Source organism: Panthera pardus, unplaced genomic scaffold (genome assembly GCF_024362965.1).
Source record: "Panthera pardus isolate Hobbes unplaced genomic scaffold, ASM2436296v1 HiC_scaffold_7, whole genome shotgun sequence".
NCBI lineage: Eukaryota > Metazoa > Chordata > Mammalia > Carnivora > Felidae > Panthera > Panthera pardus.
Window position 1 is genome coordinate 79,927,377 of NW_026527002.1, and position 18,949 is coordinate 79,946,325.

The following is an 18,949-nucleotide window of genomic DNA, read 5'->3' on the forward strand; positions in this document are numbered from 1 at the left end:
GCCCTTCTGGGGTGGTAAGGGTGAGAGCGGCAGAACCGCAGCCGGGCCTGGACCCATTTCCTATCTGCCTGGACTTCTCTTCCTCAAACTCGTCCTTCACCTTCGGCAGGAAAAGGGTCACTGCTCCCGCCAGAGCCGAGGGGGTCTTTGCAACAGCTGCCAAGTGTTTACCTCCCTGAATCCTGACCACGCCCAGCAGTGTTGGAACAAACAGGAAGTCAGGAAGTCGAGGCTGTCCCACAGCTCCCGCAGGAGCCAGACTCCAGCCCGGGCCACCGAAAGCCCTGGGCTTTGCCGCCTTCCTGGAGTGGCTCACTCATGCTTCCAACCGGTATCAGTGAGCCTCTCTCCCGGGCGCTGGGGATTCACAGATAACTCCATTCTGCCCCGTGCCGAGGCCACAAAAATGAATTGAAAAACACCATGAAGGCCAGACAAGTATGAGCAAAATCTGTCCTCTTTTTGAAGGCAGTGATGGTAAGTACTTGTCACGGCTCACCAGTGAGATCCAGGGATGCCGGGCAGCCTCCAGACCTAAGTGAGAACCAGCTATGACTCATGATCAATAATAGGTAACTTAGCAAGTGAAACGCAGATCCCGTGAAGCAGGTTGCGGGAAGTGGGAGCCTCAGCAGGCTGCAAAGGAGGGAGGAGTACCTTTGGTCTCCAGATCCAGGCCCACCCCCTTTTGATTTTGACATTGCTTTGTTCCTTTTCTTCTCAGGCTGATGACTGATGTTTGACATTATCATTAAGAATTTGAGGTCTCAAAAAAACAAATCATAGATTATTAGAGCTAGAGAAGTTCCTTCGGAATCATTTTCCTCTTGGTTTTATAGATGCATATGATGGGGTCCAGGGAGGGGAAAGCATGTGCCCAAGGTCAGCCGGCAGGCAGAGCTGGGACTGGGACCCAGGTCCCCTCCAGCTTCTGCGTCCGACCACCCGGAACCAAAGCCAGCCTCCTGGGCCCAGCCCGTGGCTGGGGGAGGTCGCTGGTCCAGGATCAGGCTAGGTCTGGAGCTGGCAGGTAAGGGCCCTGTCAGGTGTCAGACCCTCTTCAGCTCTGCGCCCCCGGGCTCCATCCATTCCAGGATCACCTAGCCGGGTTTCCTGCTGAATACTGGTCAACCTCTTACTGGACAGGGCCAGTAAGGTTAACCGGGCAGAGTTATTAACCGGGAGCGGTTCTTTCCACCCCTTCCCCGCCGGCCTTTTCTGCTGTCCACGCCCAGCCAACTCCACAGCCCTGGCCCGCAGGAGGGCTTCCAGGAGACGGTGGGGCTGGGGTCGCGCCCGGCCTCGCCTCTCCAAGCCTTCTAGGGCGGGCACGGGACTCGACGCAGCAGGTGACTTTCACGCCATCGACCCCGGATGCTGGGCGCCATCGCCTGCACCTGAGGACCCCGCCTATCGCTGCCTGGGTTCCCTGGGGACTAGGCTGCCGGCCGGGATGGGCGGGGCGGCGCCGGCGGAGGGGGCTGCGCGCGCAGACACTGCGCACGCGCCGGGACCTGCACCAGGTTCGGAAATGACGACCCAGCGCTGGCCCCCGCGGTTGCCCCCGCCCCACCCGGGAGGCCCCGCCCCCACGAAGGCCCCGCCCCCCCGGGCCCAGCTCAGGCGCAGCAGGTCCGGTTCCCAGTCCGTGAGGTCCCGCCCCGTCGGGCCTCCCTCCGGCGCAGTCGGCCCCGTCCCCCATGGAGGCCCCGCCCCCGGAGGCCCAATTCAAGTTTGGCCAGCCCCGCCCCCGCGAGGCCCCGCCCCCGCGAGGCCCCTTCCCGCGGACGGCTCTCTGCGCGGACCAGGCAGCAGGCGCCGGACGCGCGGTTGCGGTTCTCGGTGGCGCGGCCGGGGTCGAGGCCGGCGGCCCGAGGCGCCCGAGCGGGGTGCGCCCAGAGGGCCGCGGCAGCCGAGCAGGCATGGCGGAGGCCACGCCGCATCCCCTGGCGCTCCCCTCGGGGCTACTGGAGCTGTGCGCGCTGCTGGGGCCCTCCCGGGACAGCCTCCGCGGCCCCGAGCTGGTAAGGGCGGGCGGGGAAACTGAGACGGGGCGCTGCCGGGCGGCGGCGACGGGCGGGGGTCTGCGGCGTGGGGTCGGGGCGCTGGGCTGCTGTCCTCCCGGCCGCGGAGGAGTCGCCCGGGCCGCCTTCGGGACGCACGCCGGGGCCGGGGGAAGGCGGGCTGGGGGGCGGGGCGGCCGCGAGCCCGGGTTTCACGGCCCCGCGGAGGCACTTCATTCATTATCGCGGGACTTAGGGCCTCCCCGGCGGTGGGTGCCGTTCCTCGCACAGCGTCGTGAGGCTTTAGGTCGTCGACGGAAGGGCCGCTTTGAAGCGTTCTGTTTAGTCGTTTTGCGAGGACGCCGAGCTGTTCTCACCTGCAGAAAAGGCTGACCCCCGCCCCCCTTTACTCCTTCTCTGTGTCCTCGCAGCCCGAGTGACAAACCCTTTTCTCGGAAGGCAGCAGTTTCGGACATTCTCGTTCTCCGAGCGTCTTTTCCTGTGTCCTCACTTTTTCTTATTCTGCAACCCTGGCTTTCTTTGGCATCGGCCTGTGGCCCTTTTTCTCGTGGCCCCGGATGTCCGTGTGACTCTGTGTTCGGCGGTTTTCTCTGGCTGGCGGTGATGCGCAGAGCGCTCTACCGGCCAGATACCTGGACAGGCCCTCCCCTCCTCCTGGACGACATCAGTGGGAGGCACCGGAAGACACCTGAGGATTTAGGGCTGCAGAGTTGAAGGGCTGCATGGCGAGGCTAGATGTCGCTATAATTAACCGGACAAACGTCTGTCAATGTCTTGGTAGTTTCCGTGACTTTAATACTGAGCCAGCTTCCGTGGTTTCTGCATTGCCCTCCTCCTTTCTTACTCCGCAAGCCCCTATGATGTGTGCACCCCCTTTTGATCTCTGTCTCCTCTGACCTTCATCGATGGAGTTGTGTCCCCGCTTCTAATTGCCAAATGGCATTTCCTCCTTTTTCTTCTGGTAGGAAATGACCAGGTTTCAGTTGCTTCTTGGGTGATTACAACACATCTGTTAGTTGCCCCGATGTGGGACGTGTCTTGAGAGCAGGATGAATCAGCGGGAATACGCACCATGGTGCTTTCCTGACCCAAACAGGCTGCGGCGCTTTCCCAGACAAGCGGGCAGTTTGCTACTCTGCATATTTTTAAAAAATATTTATTTTTAAGTAACGTCTCTACCCAGCATGGGGCTCAAACTCACAACCCCGAGATCAAGAGTCGCCCGCTCTACTGACTGAGGCTGCCAGGTGCTGCTTGGTGACAGGTGCACCCAGGAGCCGAGATACGAGAAACATCTCATAGGGTAGCAAGGTGTCCTGACTTTTAATTTCCTTTCTTGGTTGGGGTGGTGTTTGTTTTGTGAGGATGTGACGAAGACTCCCAAGAATCCAGCTCAGTCCCCTGTGAGTTTCTGTGCCTACATTTCCCTTGGCTCCCTGGTTGCTGGGGAGAGTAGGCGTCGGGCATGAAAGGCTCCAAAGGGTCCACGAGCAACTTGGTCGGGTCAGCGGGGCGCTTTCCATTGCGTAGGTCACTTACATAATTCTTGGGTGTGAAGGCAACATTGTAACAGTTTTCAGTGACCAGCATCCTGGCTTTCAATTTACAGAGCCTGGCTGTCTCCCAGAACTTGCTGAACGGTGACACCAGCATTCTTTATCTGTGCCATCCAGTCCGGCAGCTACTAGCCACACATGGCTTCCAGGTGCCTGAAGAGCGGCTGGTGCCACTGAGGCACTGGATTTTAAATTTCATTTCATTTCATTTCATTTATTTACTTAATTTTTTAAATTAAAAAAAATTTTTTTAACGTTTATTTATTTTTGAGACAGAGAGAGACAGAGCATGAATGGGGGAGGGGCAGAGAGAGAGGGAGACACAGAATCGGAAGCAGGCTCCGAGCTGTCAGCCCAGAGCCCGACAAGGGGCTTGAACTCATGGACCGCGAGATTGTGACCTGAGCTGAAGTCGGACGCTTAACTGACTGAGCCACCCAGGCGCCCCTCATTTCATTTTAATTAATTTCAATTTAAATAGCCACGCAGCTCTTGGCAACGGTTGCACAGAACAGTTCTAGAGCGTTAAGAAAAAAAAATCTATTGTCTTCTGTTTTATTTCCCAAATGATGGCCAATCCTGTATGAAGATCAGTGCTGCGGTATAACCTCACAGAAGTAAATCTGTGACGGTATGAATTAGGGTGTTGTGTGTTTTACTTTTGAATCCGCTCTGCTCGTTTGGACTGAAATGGTTGTTACTGGGTAGGGGTGAGGAAATCAGTGTCTTCGAGAGGAGAGCAGGAACTGGCTGTCACAAGTCTGGGGAGTGGGACCTCGTCTTCCCCGTAGGCGAGGGGCAGTCACGACGCTCTGGGATCCAGGGTGGTGCCTTCAGGAATTTATTCTGATTACACAGTTGGACGTGCGTAAGTACGCATGGCAGAGATTATTCGCCGCTGCCTTTGCTCAGGTGGTGCAGCGTGACGGACTGAGGGCATGCCAACTGTCCCTCAGTGGGGGATTGGGCAAATATGTTACTGGGTCGTCCCGTGTGGCACTCTACAGTGGCAACAGGGCAGTCAGCCACACTGTATGCTGAAGGGGGGAAGAAAGCTAACGGAACCGTTTAAAGAGGATGATCATATCTAGGGGGGAAAAATCACAATGTACACGTAAGAAGTGGGAAGAATGCATTCCATGCTGTGCAAAGGATATTAGTCACCCTTTCACAGATTTAGGGGGAAAGCTCTTCCTTTCTATTCTCATTTCTTTTATTTTTCCTATATTGCTGACAGTGTTTACAAATGAGACCGTAGGGGCATCTGGGTGGCTTAGTTGGCTAAGTGTTCGACTCCGGCTCAGGTCATGATCTCGCGGTTCGTGGGTTTGAGGCCCGTGTCGGGCTCCGTGCCGACAGCTCAGAGCCTGGAGCCTGTTTCGGATTCTGTGTCTCCTTCTCTCTCTGCCCCTCCTCTGCTCGCGCTCTGTATCTCTCTCAAAAATAAATATTAAAAAAATTAAAAAAAAACAAAAATGAGACTGTTGCATATCCAGTCGGAAAAGACAGCAAGGAAATATGGCTAGAGGAAAAACAGATGTTTAATGAACTACTGACTGCCCCGTTGGCTGCGTTTTGGCCATTTCACTCTAAGCGACTACAGATAACTGCAGGGAGCACAGCCTTGGGACACGGGCGCTGTGTCTGCGGATTGAGAGGTTGTGTCGTGCGCGGGTTTGGGGCACCCTGGCTTTGGAAGCAGGCTGGCCGGCCACTCAGGTGTACAAGCAGCCCGGTTGTCATCCCGCCCGTGACACCTGCACACGGGTGATACATCCACGGATTACGTGCGTGGTGATGACAGTGATGTATGGATACAGAGGGTGGAGATGGTCTGTGGGGCTGGTTTGGGCCCTTTGAAGAGTGTGCAGGGGTGAAAAGTGGGCATCAGGTGCAGGAGCCACCGCCCCTTGGGGCAGGTGTCACGTGTGCCCTTTCGAAAGGGGATGATGCCCCCCTTCGTGAGCACGGACAGAGGTGCCGGGGGGGGGGGGGAGGGGGGGGGGTGCCCTGGGCCGGCTGGGAGGAGGCGGCCTCATTCTCCTGGCAGAAACCTCGCAGGATTCGTTTGTTGGAGAATCTGTACCTGCTCTGAGCCACAGGCGGGGTGGGTGCTTGTTTTGGGACTGTGCACATGGGGTCGTAGTGGGACTGCTTCTAGAGACCTTTCTGAGGCCAGAGGCCCCATGATGTGGGTTCGCAGAGGGGAGTGAGGGGCAGGGGCCGCAGCGCCAGCTCTGGAGACCCGAGGGGCACCGTCTTTATCACAGGGGAGCATATGGGGGGGAAGCTCGGGTTTTAGGGAAATCAGCACGAGCTTAATTTTTGAAACTATAAGTTTGAAGGACCCACCCAGGTATGTCGGGCACAGTTGGGTGTGGTCTGAGCCTGGAAAGAGGTCTGAGCTGGCAGCGGGACCCTGCACGCTGGCCCCAAGTGAGGACACTGCGTAAGTGTTGAGACTGCCGGCCAGGCACTGGAGGAGGGACTGGGGCCAAGGACTCACCGTGGGGCGGGGCGTGGGGGGTGTGTGTGTGGGGGGGGGGGTGGGGAGCGCCCAGGAGTGTCGGGGCGGAGGAGAAGAGCAGAGTGCAGGCGGCCAGAGAGGTTGCAGGAAAGGGGCCCTCGCTGATGTGTGCCCAGTCTTCATGGACGTAACTGTTCATGGAGGAAGAAGTGACCACACGTACTTTCATAGTTAAGTGGGTCTGAACTGCCAGAGTTTGATAGGAAAGTTTTAGAAAGGTTTTGTGTAACTCAAGACACGGCTTCCTTTCACGCATGATACACAAAGCTTTTGAAATTCCCCAATCATACGGATTTCCCATGTTTGGTCTTTGTTGCTACTGGTGTTAAACTTTTTTTCCAAGTATAAAGCAACTATTGTCTGAATTTAAATTATACACAGCATAAAAATAAGCGTTTCGAGTTTAGAGTGTATTTCCTGGGGGCAAATGCTGTCCTTGTAGGATTCCTCTCAAGGGTGAGAGTTCCCCTTTGGTCCCACGATTCTTACCAAAAGCGTGACACTGCCTGCCCGCGACAGTCCCGTGTGTCCTGGTGACAGTGATGTCCTTCCTGATGCCCTGGGTCTCTCAAAGACCTTTGATTACACACTGCCCACCTCCACCCCAGCCGCCCCCCACCTTTCCACATCCTTGCTACCCAGGGAGTCCTGCCTTTGACTTCTCTGTGTGCCAGCTGGGGGCTGAGCCCCTACGGCCCTGTCACAGCCTGCCAGCCTTCTCTGGGAGCTCTGCCAGGCGTCCTGGCCAGACAGGATGGGGATCGAAGGTAGTGCCTGTGGCCTTTATATCATTTCAGGGATGAATGAGAAGACAGAAGGTTTTTTAAAAATCTGGTACCAAGTTAAAGTTCGAAAGTGTTCGGGCTGGGTGATGACCCCCCCCAGTATAGACCCCGGGGGGCCATTTGGTCGCTGGAGGAAGGTGTTGTCTCTGAAGCCAGTGGTCCGTTTTCTCACCCCTCAGTCTCTGTCCCCAGGTCAATGGTGACGGGACTGCTGGGGGAATGGCCCGGCTGGCAGGGGACACGGTGTCGGCACCCCATTTGTGCTGGTCAGATAGTGTGCAGGGCCCTCCTCACCGGCCCGTGAGGGCGCGGGGCGCTGGTGTGGGGGCGTGGGGGTTGAGCACTTGACTTGCAACCCCCCCCTTGAAAGGGAAGCTTGGCTGTGGCCTTAGCAGAGCCGGATCCGATCTCGGGTCTGCCTGTCGGCACCGGGCTCTGAAGTGGACACCTTGTGTCACCACCCCTCGTAGCCGCTGAAGAGCCAGGCCCTGCTGGGTGCTGTGACTCGCCTGAACGCGTGGCCCGAGAGGCCCTACAGCAGCTTCCGTGCGGCCCTTGCTGTGCACATGCTCTGCGGGACAGAGCCGGTGCCCGGTGGAGGGTGGAGGGCACAGAACCAACGGTGGGCACTTAGAAGGTGCACGACAGAGCGCACACGTGTTCGTATTTCTGCCCGCTTCAGGTGGCCCAGAAGAAGGGGGCCAGCAGCCTCTCTGCTCTCGACCCGGAGGTCCTGTCCATCTTTGTGCCTCCTTTCGTCAGTAAGGAGGACACACAGCTGGCTGGCACCAGCTGTGCTCTGAGCAAGACCAGAAGGCGCTCCTTCAGAAAGAAGAGGGAGAAGCCCAAAACAGAGCCCTGGAAGGGACCCCCTCTGGAAGACGTCAGCGTCCCCAATGGCGTGGACCTGCTCGCCCTGCCTCAGCTCTGCTTCCCAGGTATCCCCTGCCGTGCTTTCCAGCCGCACCGATGGTGCTTTCTAGAAGCCACCTCTAGAGAGTGACAGAGGGGGGCTGGTGACCACTTGAGCCTTGATGTCGAGCCACAGGACTGGGTTCTCTTAATCTCAGGGGTTTCAGAGCTAAAGGATACACGGACCACTCAGTGCAGGGGTCTCGGGGATAGAGGGTGCCCAGGCCACCCAGTGCCGCCCCCAGGTCTTAGAAAACTGAATCCCAGAAGAGGGGCTGTTGGGATTGCCAGGTGGCGCGGTTTGTAGATGTGCTTTCCGAGGATTTTCACCTTGGACTTACAGTCCCGTCTTCCAGACGTCCGGCAGGCTGGTCAAAATGCCCTCCAGTTGGTCTGCGGCATGTCCCCGGGCTCCCCAGCTGTGCCTGTTTTCTGTGCCCCTGGGGCTGGCGGCCCGGGCTTGCACACCTTCCCCAAACTGGCGGTCCCGGTCGTGGGTGGCCTTTGTTCTTTCCGGTGGTGGGTGAGAAACGCCCAAGGGGTTTTAGAAAAGGCAGACGAGGAACGTGCCACCGTGTCCCGTCTGGGAGTGTCCACCGAGAAATGGGTGCTGTCTCCGGGGTTACAGCCCGGGACACCCGCAGCCCCTGCCGTGCTCAGAAAGCCGTCGGCTCCGCAGGCACAGCCTGAAGTGTTTGTCTGTGGTCGTCCCCGTGTTGTTTGCTAAATTCTGCAGAGCACAGAGGGTGGCAGAGCAGGGGGTGCGCGTGGAGGGGCTGACCCCCAGAGTTAGCGCATCTTGGCATCAGAGCCCCACAGCGATAGTGGAGGGGCGAGTCCCGGAGGCGGAAAGCAGGCAGCGGACGGCCCCGGTTCTGAGCCGTGATGAGATCTCCTCTTGTCCATCCGCAGGGGGCGTGTGTGTGGCCTCCGAACCGAAGGAGGACTCCGTCCACTTTCTGGTGCTGACCGATGTCTGTGGGAACAGGACGTACGGCGTGGTTGCCCAGTACTACCGACCCCTGCACGTACGTGATTCCGGGGGACCCCCCCCCCCCAAGTCGGGTCCCAGTGTTTGTTACTGTGCAGGGACACACAGCGCGTGGCAGCACGTGCAGGGAACAGTGGCACCGAGTGCGCCCGTGGTGCTGTGCACCCCACCCCCCTGGACGTCACTCCCCAGCCCCCCTCCAGCCCCCGGCCACCACTCATCTGCTTTCTGCCTCCAGGGACGTGACGTGCCCGTTCTGGATACCTCGTGGCCGTGGACTTGCCCTGCACGCGGCCTTTGTGCCTGGCTGCTTTCACTCACCGTGTCGTTTTCAGGGTCCAGCCACGCGGGAGCTTCTGGCTTCTGTCCGCAGACGCCGACACTGCTGAGGATAGAAGCCGGGACCGGCTGGGTCGAGGGGTGACACGTGCCTGTGGCTTTCTCTCCAGGACGAGTCCTGTTTCTACAACGGCAAGATGCACTGGGAGCCGTTCAGGCCACCTGGGGGTGCGGCTGGCTGCTTCGTGCCCTTTGCCGTGTGTGTGGTCTCCAGATTCCCCTATTACAACGCCCTTAAGGACTGCCTGTCTTGGTGAGCCCCCTGGGCGCCTGCTTGTCCGTGAGGCCGCTCCTGGCGCTGGTGGGTGGTGGGTGGGCCCCAGTTGGGCCCCGGGAGCACCTAGAAGCTTCCAGATGCTTCTGGGTATGCTGGCATGTGGGGAAGGTCTGCCAGATGAGGGAGGATAAAGCCAAGCTGTTGGAAGTAAAATTAGTGGGATTTGATGTTTGGTTTTTTAAAAAAGGTACACGAGGAAAAGCTCTGTTCCTGGCTCTCTGAGAAAATCAGGAGGCTGCCATTAGTTCTGCCGAGTTCACTGACATTTTAAAAATTACCTTTTTGGGGGTGGAATCTTAAACCGTCTTAGTGCCGATACTGAGAAAGCCCGAGGATATAGAGAATTTTTGAAAAATCCAGAGAGCATCGCGTGGCACGTGACTGTGGCACAGACACGGCCCGCCCCCCGGCCACGTGCGCCCCAGCTGCTTCGTGTTCACGCTCACAAAGTTACAGTCTTAGAGTTGGCGGCGGTTTGGTTGAAGACAGAAGGCGGTCCACAGAGGGTCCCCCTCCCGTCGTCACACCCACCAGCCACCCCGGGCAGATCCCACATTTCTGGGAAAGCCATGACTCTGGTTCTCACACCGTGGCCAGGGGCTGAGCAGGAGTCCATCTGGATCAAGCTAACGGCCTTCGTAACTTAAATTCCAGCACCTTCATGGGGATTTTTTTTTTTTTTTTTTTGGAAAACGTGGCTGGTCTTTGGACATAGTTTGGGTCTAGCCTGCGTTTTATTGCCACACACGTAAAATACCTTGTACAACAGAGAACTCCCTGGTCTCATTTCAGGGCTGAGTGACTTGAGGGGAAGCACGCGCATTAATGAACGTTTGCCTGGGCGTGGGAAGGGACAGAATAAATGAGGACGTGGTCCCTTTTTATTCATTAACTGATCTTCTTCAGCACTTGGTCCCCAGTCACCTCTTCGGTGAGACGGGGAGGGTTATTCACGCCCCGTCTCGAGTGGACGGGCTAGGGCCACACCACAGCCACCTTCTAAGGAAGGCGGACCCTTGTCGCGTCAGCTGGCACGCCGGCAACAAACACCATCCTGCTTGACAGTAACGGAAGCGGACATTTAAGCTGAAAAGCGTGTCCATTTTCCTCGCGTCTTGGGTTTTCTGTCTCTTTCAATGGCCGTTGCTAAGCGGCCGCAACTAGAAAACAGAGCTAGGGAGAAACAAAGGACAGGACCAGAAAGGCAGTTTCTAAACACACATTTACGTATTTTTTAAAAATTTATTTGCTGAGAGAGAGAAAGAGAATGGGCCGGGGAGGGGCAGAGAGGGACCGGGTCAGAGGATCTGAAGGAGGCTCCTCGCTGCCAGCACAGGGCCTGACGCGGGCCTCGAACTCACGAACCGTGAGATCACGACCTGAGCCAAAGTTGGACGCTCAGCTGACCGAGCCACCCACGTGCCCCGGATTTATGTACTTTTAAAGCCTGTTTTTCTGCTATAATGAGACCATGTAAATTGCCTCTGTGGGGACAAGAATTGGGAGAGAATGCTCAGTTGTATTTGGGGAATTAGATTGCTGGAAGTGGTTTTGTTTTTTTTTAATTTATTCTTTACAATAAATACAGAGGAGTATTTTTTTTTAATTTTTTAAATGTTTTTATTTATTTTTGAGAGAGAGAGAGAGAGAGAGAGAGAGAGAGAGAGAGAGTGTGTGTGGGGCAGGGGCAGAGAGAGAGGGAGACACAGCATCCGAAGAAGGCTCCAGGCTCCAAGCTGTCAGCACAGAGCCCAGTGTGGGGCTCGAACTCATGAGCCATGAGATCATGACCTGAGCTGAAGTTGGATGTTTAACTGACTGAGCCCCCCAAGTGCCCCCAGAGGAATATTGAATTATCTCCAAATTCCCATATGGACCCCAGGAAGAGTTATTGTTACTTAGGAGCGTGGCGCTTGGCTTGCTGGGCACGCGTGGGCCCGGGCGGTGGGCCGGGCTGGGGTCCGCCCCAGGGGACTGAGGCAGGGTGGCCCGGGCCCTTGGCTGAATTTTGCCAGATGTAGACACCACAGTTAAGACACAGAACATTTTTACCACCCCCCAAGGCTCCCTCGTGCCCTGTGGTCGCTTCCCAGCCCCTCTGCCCCCGGCACCCGCTTGTCCGTTTTACGTTGAAATCACATGCGTCTGAGCCTTTGAACCGTGGGGGTCCACGTACGCACGGGTTTTTTTCCGAAAAATACCGTACAGTCCTGTAAATGTATTTTCTCTTCCTTGTGGTTTTCTTAAAACCATTTTCTTTTTCTCCAGCTTGCTTTGTTGTAAGGATACAGCAGCTAAGGCACATAACATACAAAATACCTGTTAATCAGTTATTCGTGTCCTCGGTAAGGCTTCTGGTCAGCAGTGCGCTATCAGCAGTCAAGTTTTGGGGGAGTCAGAAGTTACACGCGGGTTTTCAACTGCGTGGGGGATGGGTGCTGGTTCAAGGGCGTACTGGACTTCAAAAGCCAGAATGCATTTGGGAAACCAGCTTTGTCAAGTACTTTCCCTTGGCATGTTTGTTCCCTGCTCAAGTATGACACATAGAAAAACGCACGAACTCCAGTGACTTTCCGCTCATGGAACACACCCGCGTAGCCAGCACCCACACCAGGAAACGGAACATGGGCAGCCCCCCACCCCCCAAACACCCCAGCTCCCCTGTGCCCCCTTCCGGGCACGCCCGGATCCTGGGCAGCCGCTCCCTGCCCTGTGACATCCAGGTTAGTCTCCCTGTTGCTGGAAAGTTCTGAGCTGCCGGCCCTGGCAGACGCTTCAGCTGGGATTAGAAATGCTAAGGAGGACCATCGGATGCTCAGACTCACTTTGTGATTTGATTTTTTTTTTTTTTAATTTTAGTTTATTGATTCATCTGAAGCTCTGTAAAGATTTCGAAGTTGACAATCACATAAAAGATTTTGCTGCAAAGCTATCTTTAATACCTAGCCCACCGCCTGGACCGCTGCATTTGGTAATGAAATCTGGAGTTACGTCTTTTCTTTGCAAATAGTAAAAGAAGTAACATGGAGATGGTTTGAATGTTTTAAACTGTTGCTTACGTTTCGCCGTGTTTAAATTCAGTTTCTCAACTTCTTACAGAATTCTCTATTATGCTATTTCTAAAGGTGGTTTGCCCAGCGGCCCGTGATAAGCGGGCGTGTAGCTGGTGATGAACCCCTTTAGTGGTTAAAGAACGTGCCTGGCTTTATACTTTCCATTTTTCTCTGTGGATCTGGGATCTGGGGTCCCTGGCACGCTCGTTCTGAGACGTCAGCTGTTTTATCACATGAGGGTTTCAGGTCAAGGACGGTTGGAGAAAGGCAGCCCCCCGTTCCCCTTTTGCTGAGTCATGGGCCAGACTGCTGAGCCGTGATGACTGACACCTGCCTGGCTCAGCATTTTCCAGACTGACGTAACCACAGGGCACCTCTTGTTTTCAAACAGGCACCTGTCAGGTTAGCATCTCGAAGCAGGTCATAAATGTTGACTCCGTTTCACTCAGTCCCTTCTGGAAGATTATGCAGACAAATCTTGGTTCTCTGCATTTTGATTATTATTCACAGTGGAGAAATCAGTTTTACTTAGGGAAATGTGGTTATGAACTCAGAATGTGCATTTTTAATATCGACCTAAGCCCAGTGGTCGGCAGCAGAGGGTGGGGGGTGGCGGGGAACCCCGCCAGATGCGTTCCAGGCCTGGAGACCAAGCCGGTCGCCCGAATGCCTTGGTTCCACTCCCAGAAACCTTTGCAGGGAACATTTATTGGGTTGTGTTGTGCAAGGAACTCATCTTTATTATGTGGATAATTGGTATTTTTTATCGGACAGTGAAGTCATCGAAGTTGACGTTCTTGCTCTATAAACTCAACAGGTGTTCGCTGAGGACCTGCTAAGTAGCGAACAGAACCGGGTTCAGAACCGTTTGCGGGTTAACTGTGCTTACTGTATTCTGCCTTTGAGCACGAGTAGCATACAGACAGTACCCGTACCAATTTCTGTGCCTCAGAATCTTGGGCTGTCTCATATTTGGTTTTTCCACTTTTACCGCCCCGGTGAGAACGTTTACGGTGGGTCGTTCTTCACGTCTCTTCTCTTCACCCCTGCGTGCCCTCCATCATCCACCCCTGAGCGGCCCGCACCCGGCATTTGCTCCCAGGCACCCACGCCTGCTGCCACCACCCCACTCTGGCCCACCAGCTTCTTCCACCCGCGTGACTCGAGGAACCACCGGTCTGGCCACGTCCCTTCCTGACCCTTCGTTAAGTTCATCCTCTGCATAGTGGCTGCAAAGATTGTTAAAATCCGTAAACTGGACTCTCCTTTTGTGCTGAAAACCCAACGATGATTTCTTGCTATATGCCTTCAGCCAGCCTTCCATCTTGGCCCCTGTGTCCCTGTCCAGCTCTGTCATGTGTCCTCACCCCCTGGCTCACTGTTCTCCAGCCACACTGGGGTTCCCTCCGTCCCTCGCGGGTGCTGCCCCAGGACTCTTGCACGTGCTATTTCTGGAAGTGCAGCTGTCCGTTTTCCAGTTCCTGCTCAGCCCTCAGTTTCTTCGGAACAGCCCCTCGGTAACCTCCCACCCCTGTCTCGCTCTCAGCACCCAGCCCCCTTCCTGCAGAGCTCAGCACAGGCTGCGGTTAGGGCTGGTGCACGTGTGCGTTTTGTCCAGTGTCCATCTCCGCCATTGGACTCCAAGCTGCACGAGGACGGAGGCCCTGCCGGGGGCTGCGTGTGCAAGGCTGATGCCACGCCCAGCATCTGCCTCTCCCACAGCTGTTGAGCGAAGCATCGGGGGTTCAGGGGTTCGGATCTGGTCTTGATTTTCACGAACTCGTCGGGACGAGCCGACTTTGGGGCAGGCTTGCCGCCGTGACCCTCCCCTAAGAGTCCTACTAGCTCTGAGGCTCCCATGGACCCAGTGGCCCTGATCCGTCTTAGGGAGTGTTGAGGCACCGTGACTGTTCCTAGTTCTGGGGAAATGCGAGCAGTCCGTGGAGGCCAGGAGCCGATTCGGCGGTATTTTCCAGAAACCACTGCGAGCGGAGGTCCATTTAGAGGCTCTGCAGCTCGTGCTCAACTGTAGATCTTGCGTTTTGAGCCGAGTTGTGGGCGCCCGGTGCAGTTTCCCGTTACTCTGGGGCTGGGGCACGTCTGGTCCGTGCCCCCCTCGGACGGCACCTGGACCACAGGCTCGAGCGCAGCCCGGCCCCCGGGAGCCCCGCGTCCCTGGGCCCCCCGCCGCTTCTGCGCCCACCAGCGGGTCTGATTTTACGGGCTCGCGGATCACGGGCGTTACTGGACGTGCAGTGAGATGTGGCTTTTCCTCCCACTGAACTTGACAGACTCACTCCCTGTGTCGCTTCGTGTGTGGAACCTGGTGTTTCTCTGGGGCTCCAGTCACGCTGAAGTTTGGCAAGCCTTTTCCTGAGATGTCTTTCCTTCCTCTGTTTCTTCACCTGCGAGGTGGGTGGGGTGACAGCACCCAGCTGCCCGGGTGCGGGTCTTACGTGCCGTGAGGTCACTGGCACGGCAGCGGACACATCCCGGGGGCTGAGCGACGTCTCTGGTAGAATCCCCAGCGTTCGTATCTAGTTGTTCTCTGTCGCTGGGAAGCTGGCTGACACAATTATTGTTTGCAATATTTGAGGGGGTTTTTCCCATACACTTTACAATTATTAATAGTTCATTGTGACTTAGAGCATTTTTAAAAATAAGTTTATTTATTTATTTTGAGAGAGAGAGCGCAAGACGGGAGGTACAGAGAGAGAGAGAGAGAGGGAGTCCCAAGCAGGCTCTGCACTGGCCGCGTGGGGCCTGATGTGTGGCTCGAACCCCCAAACCATGAGGTCAGGAGCTCAGCTGAAACCCAAGGGTCGGATGCTCAACCAGCTGAGCCACCCAGGCGCCCCCACGACTTGGAGCACTTAAGTCTGCTTTCACTTGTTTCAAATAAAGAGGGTGTTCCTGTCCACACGAGTCGCGCATTTGGCTTCCATGGACCAGTCGGTGACAGGAAGGCAGGCAGGGTGACAAGACGGCGTCGTCAGGAGGCCCTAGCAGATGCACCTCCTGCGGGTTTCTCACACGAGCGTTCACTTGGTGTGGATTGTGGACATTTGTTCTGGAACCTTCTCCGCACCTGGTCTTCCGCGTTGCTCCATTTCTCATCCTTCCACGCTTGGCCTGGCCGGAGCTTCTCTGTCCTCAGATTCGATGCTGCGTCTCTCCGTGTTCCCTCCCACCACTGCTTGCACTCTGGCCTCTCCGTGCGTTTGGGGGGCTGCGGGGGCACGGGTGGCCCCAGCGTCTCCCAGACACCCGCCCTCGAGGCTGACACCCACAGTCAGGAACGAACTTGTCATCGGGCAGGAAGGCCCCTTGGCGGAGGGGCCCCTACGGTGCCCCTACTTTCCCCTTCCGTCTACCACGCCTGTTAACATAGAAGGGGCGTCTGCGTGTAGGGAATTTGAACTGAGGTGTTATTTTAAGACAGTATCATTTGGAAAAATGGAGTCTTTCTCAACAGTTTCTTGAATTACAGGTCTTCAAGGAGCTTTGACAAGTAAATAGAAGATCCTGGGAGAATCTGTAATCTGCAGTGACCCGAATGATAAGAAAAACGTGTACTAGCTAAGATTAACCCGGACATGCTTGACTTAGAACTCGAGTGGGGGGCCATCGTTGGGGGCCCATCTGGGTGTCGGCCCGTCGCTGCCAACGGGCGGGGTGCTCGGTAACGGGAGCGCTCGGGGAACCTTGGCTGAAAGAGACGCCAAGTACTCGCTTCACCCGTGAGCCTTTAGCAGCAGCTCTGTGTCTCTGGACGGCTCCGGCGTTCTGCGACACGTGAGGTGACAGCGTGACCCCCCCCCCCAAACGTAGCCTAACGCGCACAGCCCGGAGCCGCAGCGGAGGGTTTCGGGGGGTTCGGCCTCCGCCGGGAGCGGCCGCTGGACTAATCGGGGAACGTGGTCGCCGCAGGTGTTCAACATGAAGCCGCTGCAGATCGTGTTTCCCTCCCGGGCGGACCCCGAGAGCCCGGTCGTCGACCTGGACCTTCACCTGCCCTTGCTGTGCTTCAGGCCCGAGCAGGTGCTGCAGGTACGCGACCCTCCGGACCCAGGGCGCCCCCCGCTGCTTGGGCCTCGTCCCGCAGAGCCCTGGGAAGACTCGTCCTTTCGCTTCAAGCCGACGGGGCGGAGTTAGAGGGGCCCCGGGGGGCGGGGGGCCGGGAAAGCGACTCGGCCCGGTCGCGGGGGGCGCGTGGCGCCCGGCGGGGCTGTGCTCACGGTGCGGCCGGTCCCCGCAGATCCTGACGTGCCTGCTGACGGAGCAGCGCATCGTGTTCTTCTCGTCCAGCTGGGCTCTGCTGGCCCTGGTGGCCCAGTGCTTCCTCGCCTACCTGCACCCCCTGCAGTGGCAGCACACTTTCGTGCCCATCCTGTCGGGCCAGATGCTGGACTTCGTCATGGCGCCCACGTCCTTCCTCATGGGCTGCCACCTGGACCACTTCCAAGAAGTCAGCAAGGTCAGGCCTCCACCGTCAGCCGGTCGCCCCTGCGGGGACACACAGGCGGCTCTGGGAGCGCCCCCGGGGCGGGCCGGACACACCGGCCCCGGGGGCGGGGGGGGGGGGGGGGCGGTGGCCATCACCCCCGTCCCCGGGGTGTGCCCTGGGCGCCACACGCACGGCGTGCTGTCGCTCGTGGGCCTCGGGGTGCGTTCGGGGCCGTGGTATCCTGGGTGCTGGGACCTCGTGTCCCTCATGAGGCCGCTTCAATCCCCGGGGCTCGATGGCTTCCCGCCGGCCAGCCAGGAGAGCGCGGGCACCCGCCTGGCCGTGGCCGCTTTCGGGTTTTGCGGCGTCCGGTGACGTGCTAGCCTTTGCCGCGCCTCAGTTTCCTCGCGACTCTGAGGCGGTCACGTCCTCCCGGGCGGGGCCGTGAGCCGGGACCCTCCCGCGCCCGCCCGGCACAGCCGGCAGCGCGACTGCCCCGTGTCTCCCGTTGGTTGTGCCGCGGACCCCCCTGCCGTGGACGCCTGCACACGCAGCGTGTCGTTCACGGTGGCGGCGGGCGGGCGGGCCTTGCTGGATCCGGTGGCCGTTCACTCGCTCTGCCTGAGCCGTGACCGAGCGTCGCGCCCTTTCGTGTCCTGGTCGTAAACGACACTGAGCGTGCCGGCCGCGTTATTGCGGCCGGGGTCAAAGGAGCCAATAGAACAGGACTCGGCATACAGCAGGTGCTTAATAACGTACATTAAGTGAGCTGACCTCACGGGTTTGGAATGAACGTCGTGGTATCGTCAGCAGGAAGGGCGGGTTCGGTTTTGTAAAACGCCTTTATTCAGGTAAAATTCATTCACCACGAGGTTTACCCGGTGACCGCGTACAATTCAGTGGCTTTTAGTAGCTTTGCGGAGTCGTGCCAGCTAATTTTGGACCTTTTCATCCCCCGTGGAGAAGCCCTGGATGCCTCAGCGTCCCCCCGTGCTGTCCTCGGCCTGCCCCTGGCCGCCACCACCTGCCGTCTGTCCCCTTCCGCCTGGTTTTATGTCCGCACGAGGCCGTTCGTGGCTCCCCTCGCCCGGCACGGCGGTTTCAGGTTCGTCCACGCTGTCGCCGGCAGCCGGACGTTATTCTTGCCGCAGGACAGGGCCCCTCGTGTGAACATCACGACAGCCCGTTCACCCCTCCGTCGGTTGATGCGCGTGTTCTTTCTCCTCTTGGCTGTCGTGAACGTCCGTGCACAGCTGTGCGCGCCTCACTCGGCTCGGGTACGTGCCGCGTAGGCTGGGAAGGCGGGGTCGCACGCGAACTGGCCGTTCGAGAAGAGCCAGGCTGTGTGCGCAGCGGCCACGTAGGGGCTCCGATTTTCCGCCCTCCTCACCGGCCCCTGTCCCCGTGCCCCTGCTTGTAGCCACCCTGGCGAGCGTGAAGCGACGTCTGGCTGGGACGTGCGTTTCCCCGGTGACTGATGACGTGCACACCTTTCGCGTGCTTGCGGGCACTCTGCTCAGGGTCGCTTTCCTGTGACTGTTTTGGGGCTTCCTAAGTGCGCAGACACGGAGAAAGGTCAGGGCGACGCCACGGTCCCTTCCCGTCTCCAGCCCTCGTCAGGTGGGGCCCCGCTGCCCTGCTTTACTTGGAACGTTCTGGAGAGAATCCCAGGAAGGTGGTGGGTGCTGTGTTCAGCCCAGGGAGGAGCCGGGTTCTCGCCACGTTCTTGCCAAAGCCAGTGACTCACCAAGCCACAAACACACTTTGGGAGAAGACCATTCGGACCTTCGTGGAAGGAACGGGGGAAACGTCACCCAGTCTGCCTTGCAAATGACGGAAGAAAAAAATCCACGCTCTGAAGTTTGAAATGTGTTCTTTTTTTAGTCATTAGGGGAAAAGCCATCTTGTTTCAGACCCTTCGGAGGGAAACTTTGTTGGCGCGTTGACCTAACACAGTCAGCATTCGTGAAGGAAGCCCATTCAGGCATTTACTTGCTCTGGAAGGTTTCGGGACGAGCAGCAGCTCTTGCCTGAAGAG

The 18,949-nt window shown here is 57.5% G+C and overlaps 1 protein-coding gene across 7 annotated transcripts in view; it reads left to right on the forward strand.

Moving 5' to 3' along the window:
* The first annotated feature begins 1,771 nt into the window (after positions 1-1,771).
* DENND3 (DENN domain containing 3) overlaps positions 1,772-18,949 on the forward strand; it is a 113,029-nt gene continuing 95,851 nt past the window's right edge. For 4 of the 7 annotated variants that reach the window (XR_008419988.1, XR_008419986.1, XM_053896484.1 and 1 more), the window contains exons 1-7: positions 1,772-2,024; positions 7,575-7,830; positions 8,717-8,832; positions 9,245-9,387; positions 12,271-12,382; positions 16,395-16,514; positions 16,723-16,941. Coding sequence is in view for 4 of the 7 variants with exons in the window: in XM_053896484.1 (XP_053752459.1) it covers positions 1,923-2,024; positions 7,575-7,830; positions 8,717-8,832; positions 9,245-9,387; positions 12,271-12,382; positions 16,395-16,514; positions 16,723-16,941 (1,068 nt within the window). In the remaining 3 variants the exon portion in view is untranslated. The remainder of the gene's footprint in view (positions 2,025-7,574; positions 7,831-8,716; positions 8,833-9,244; positions 9,388-12,270; positions 12,383-16,394; positions 16,515-16,722; positions 16,942-18,949) is intronic. The other 3 variants (XR_008419985.1, XM_019459729.2, XM_053896486.1) reach the window with 1 other exon arrangement.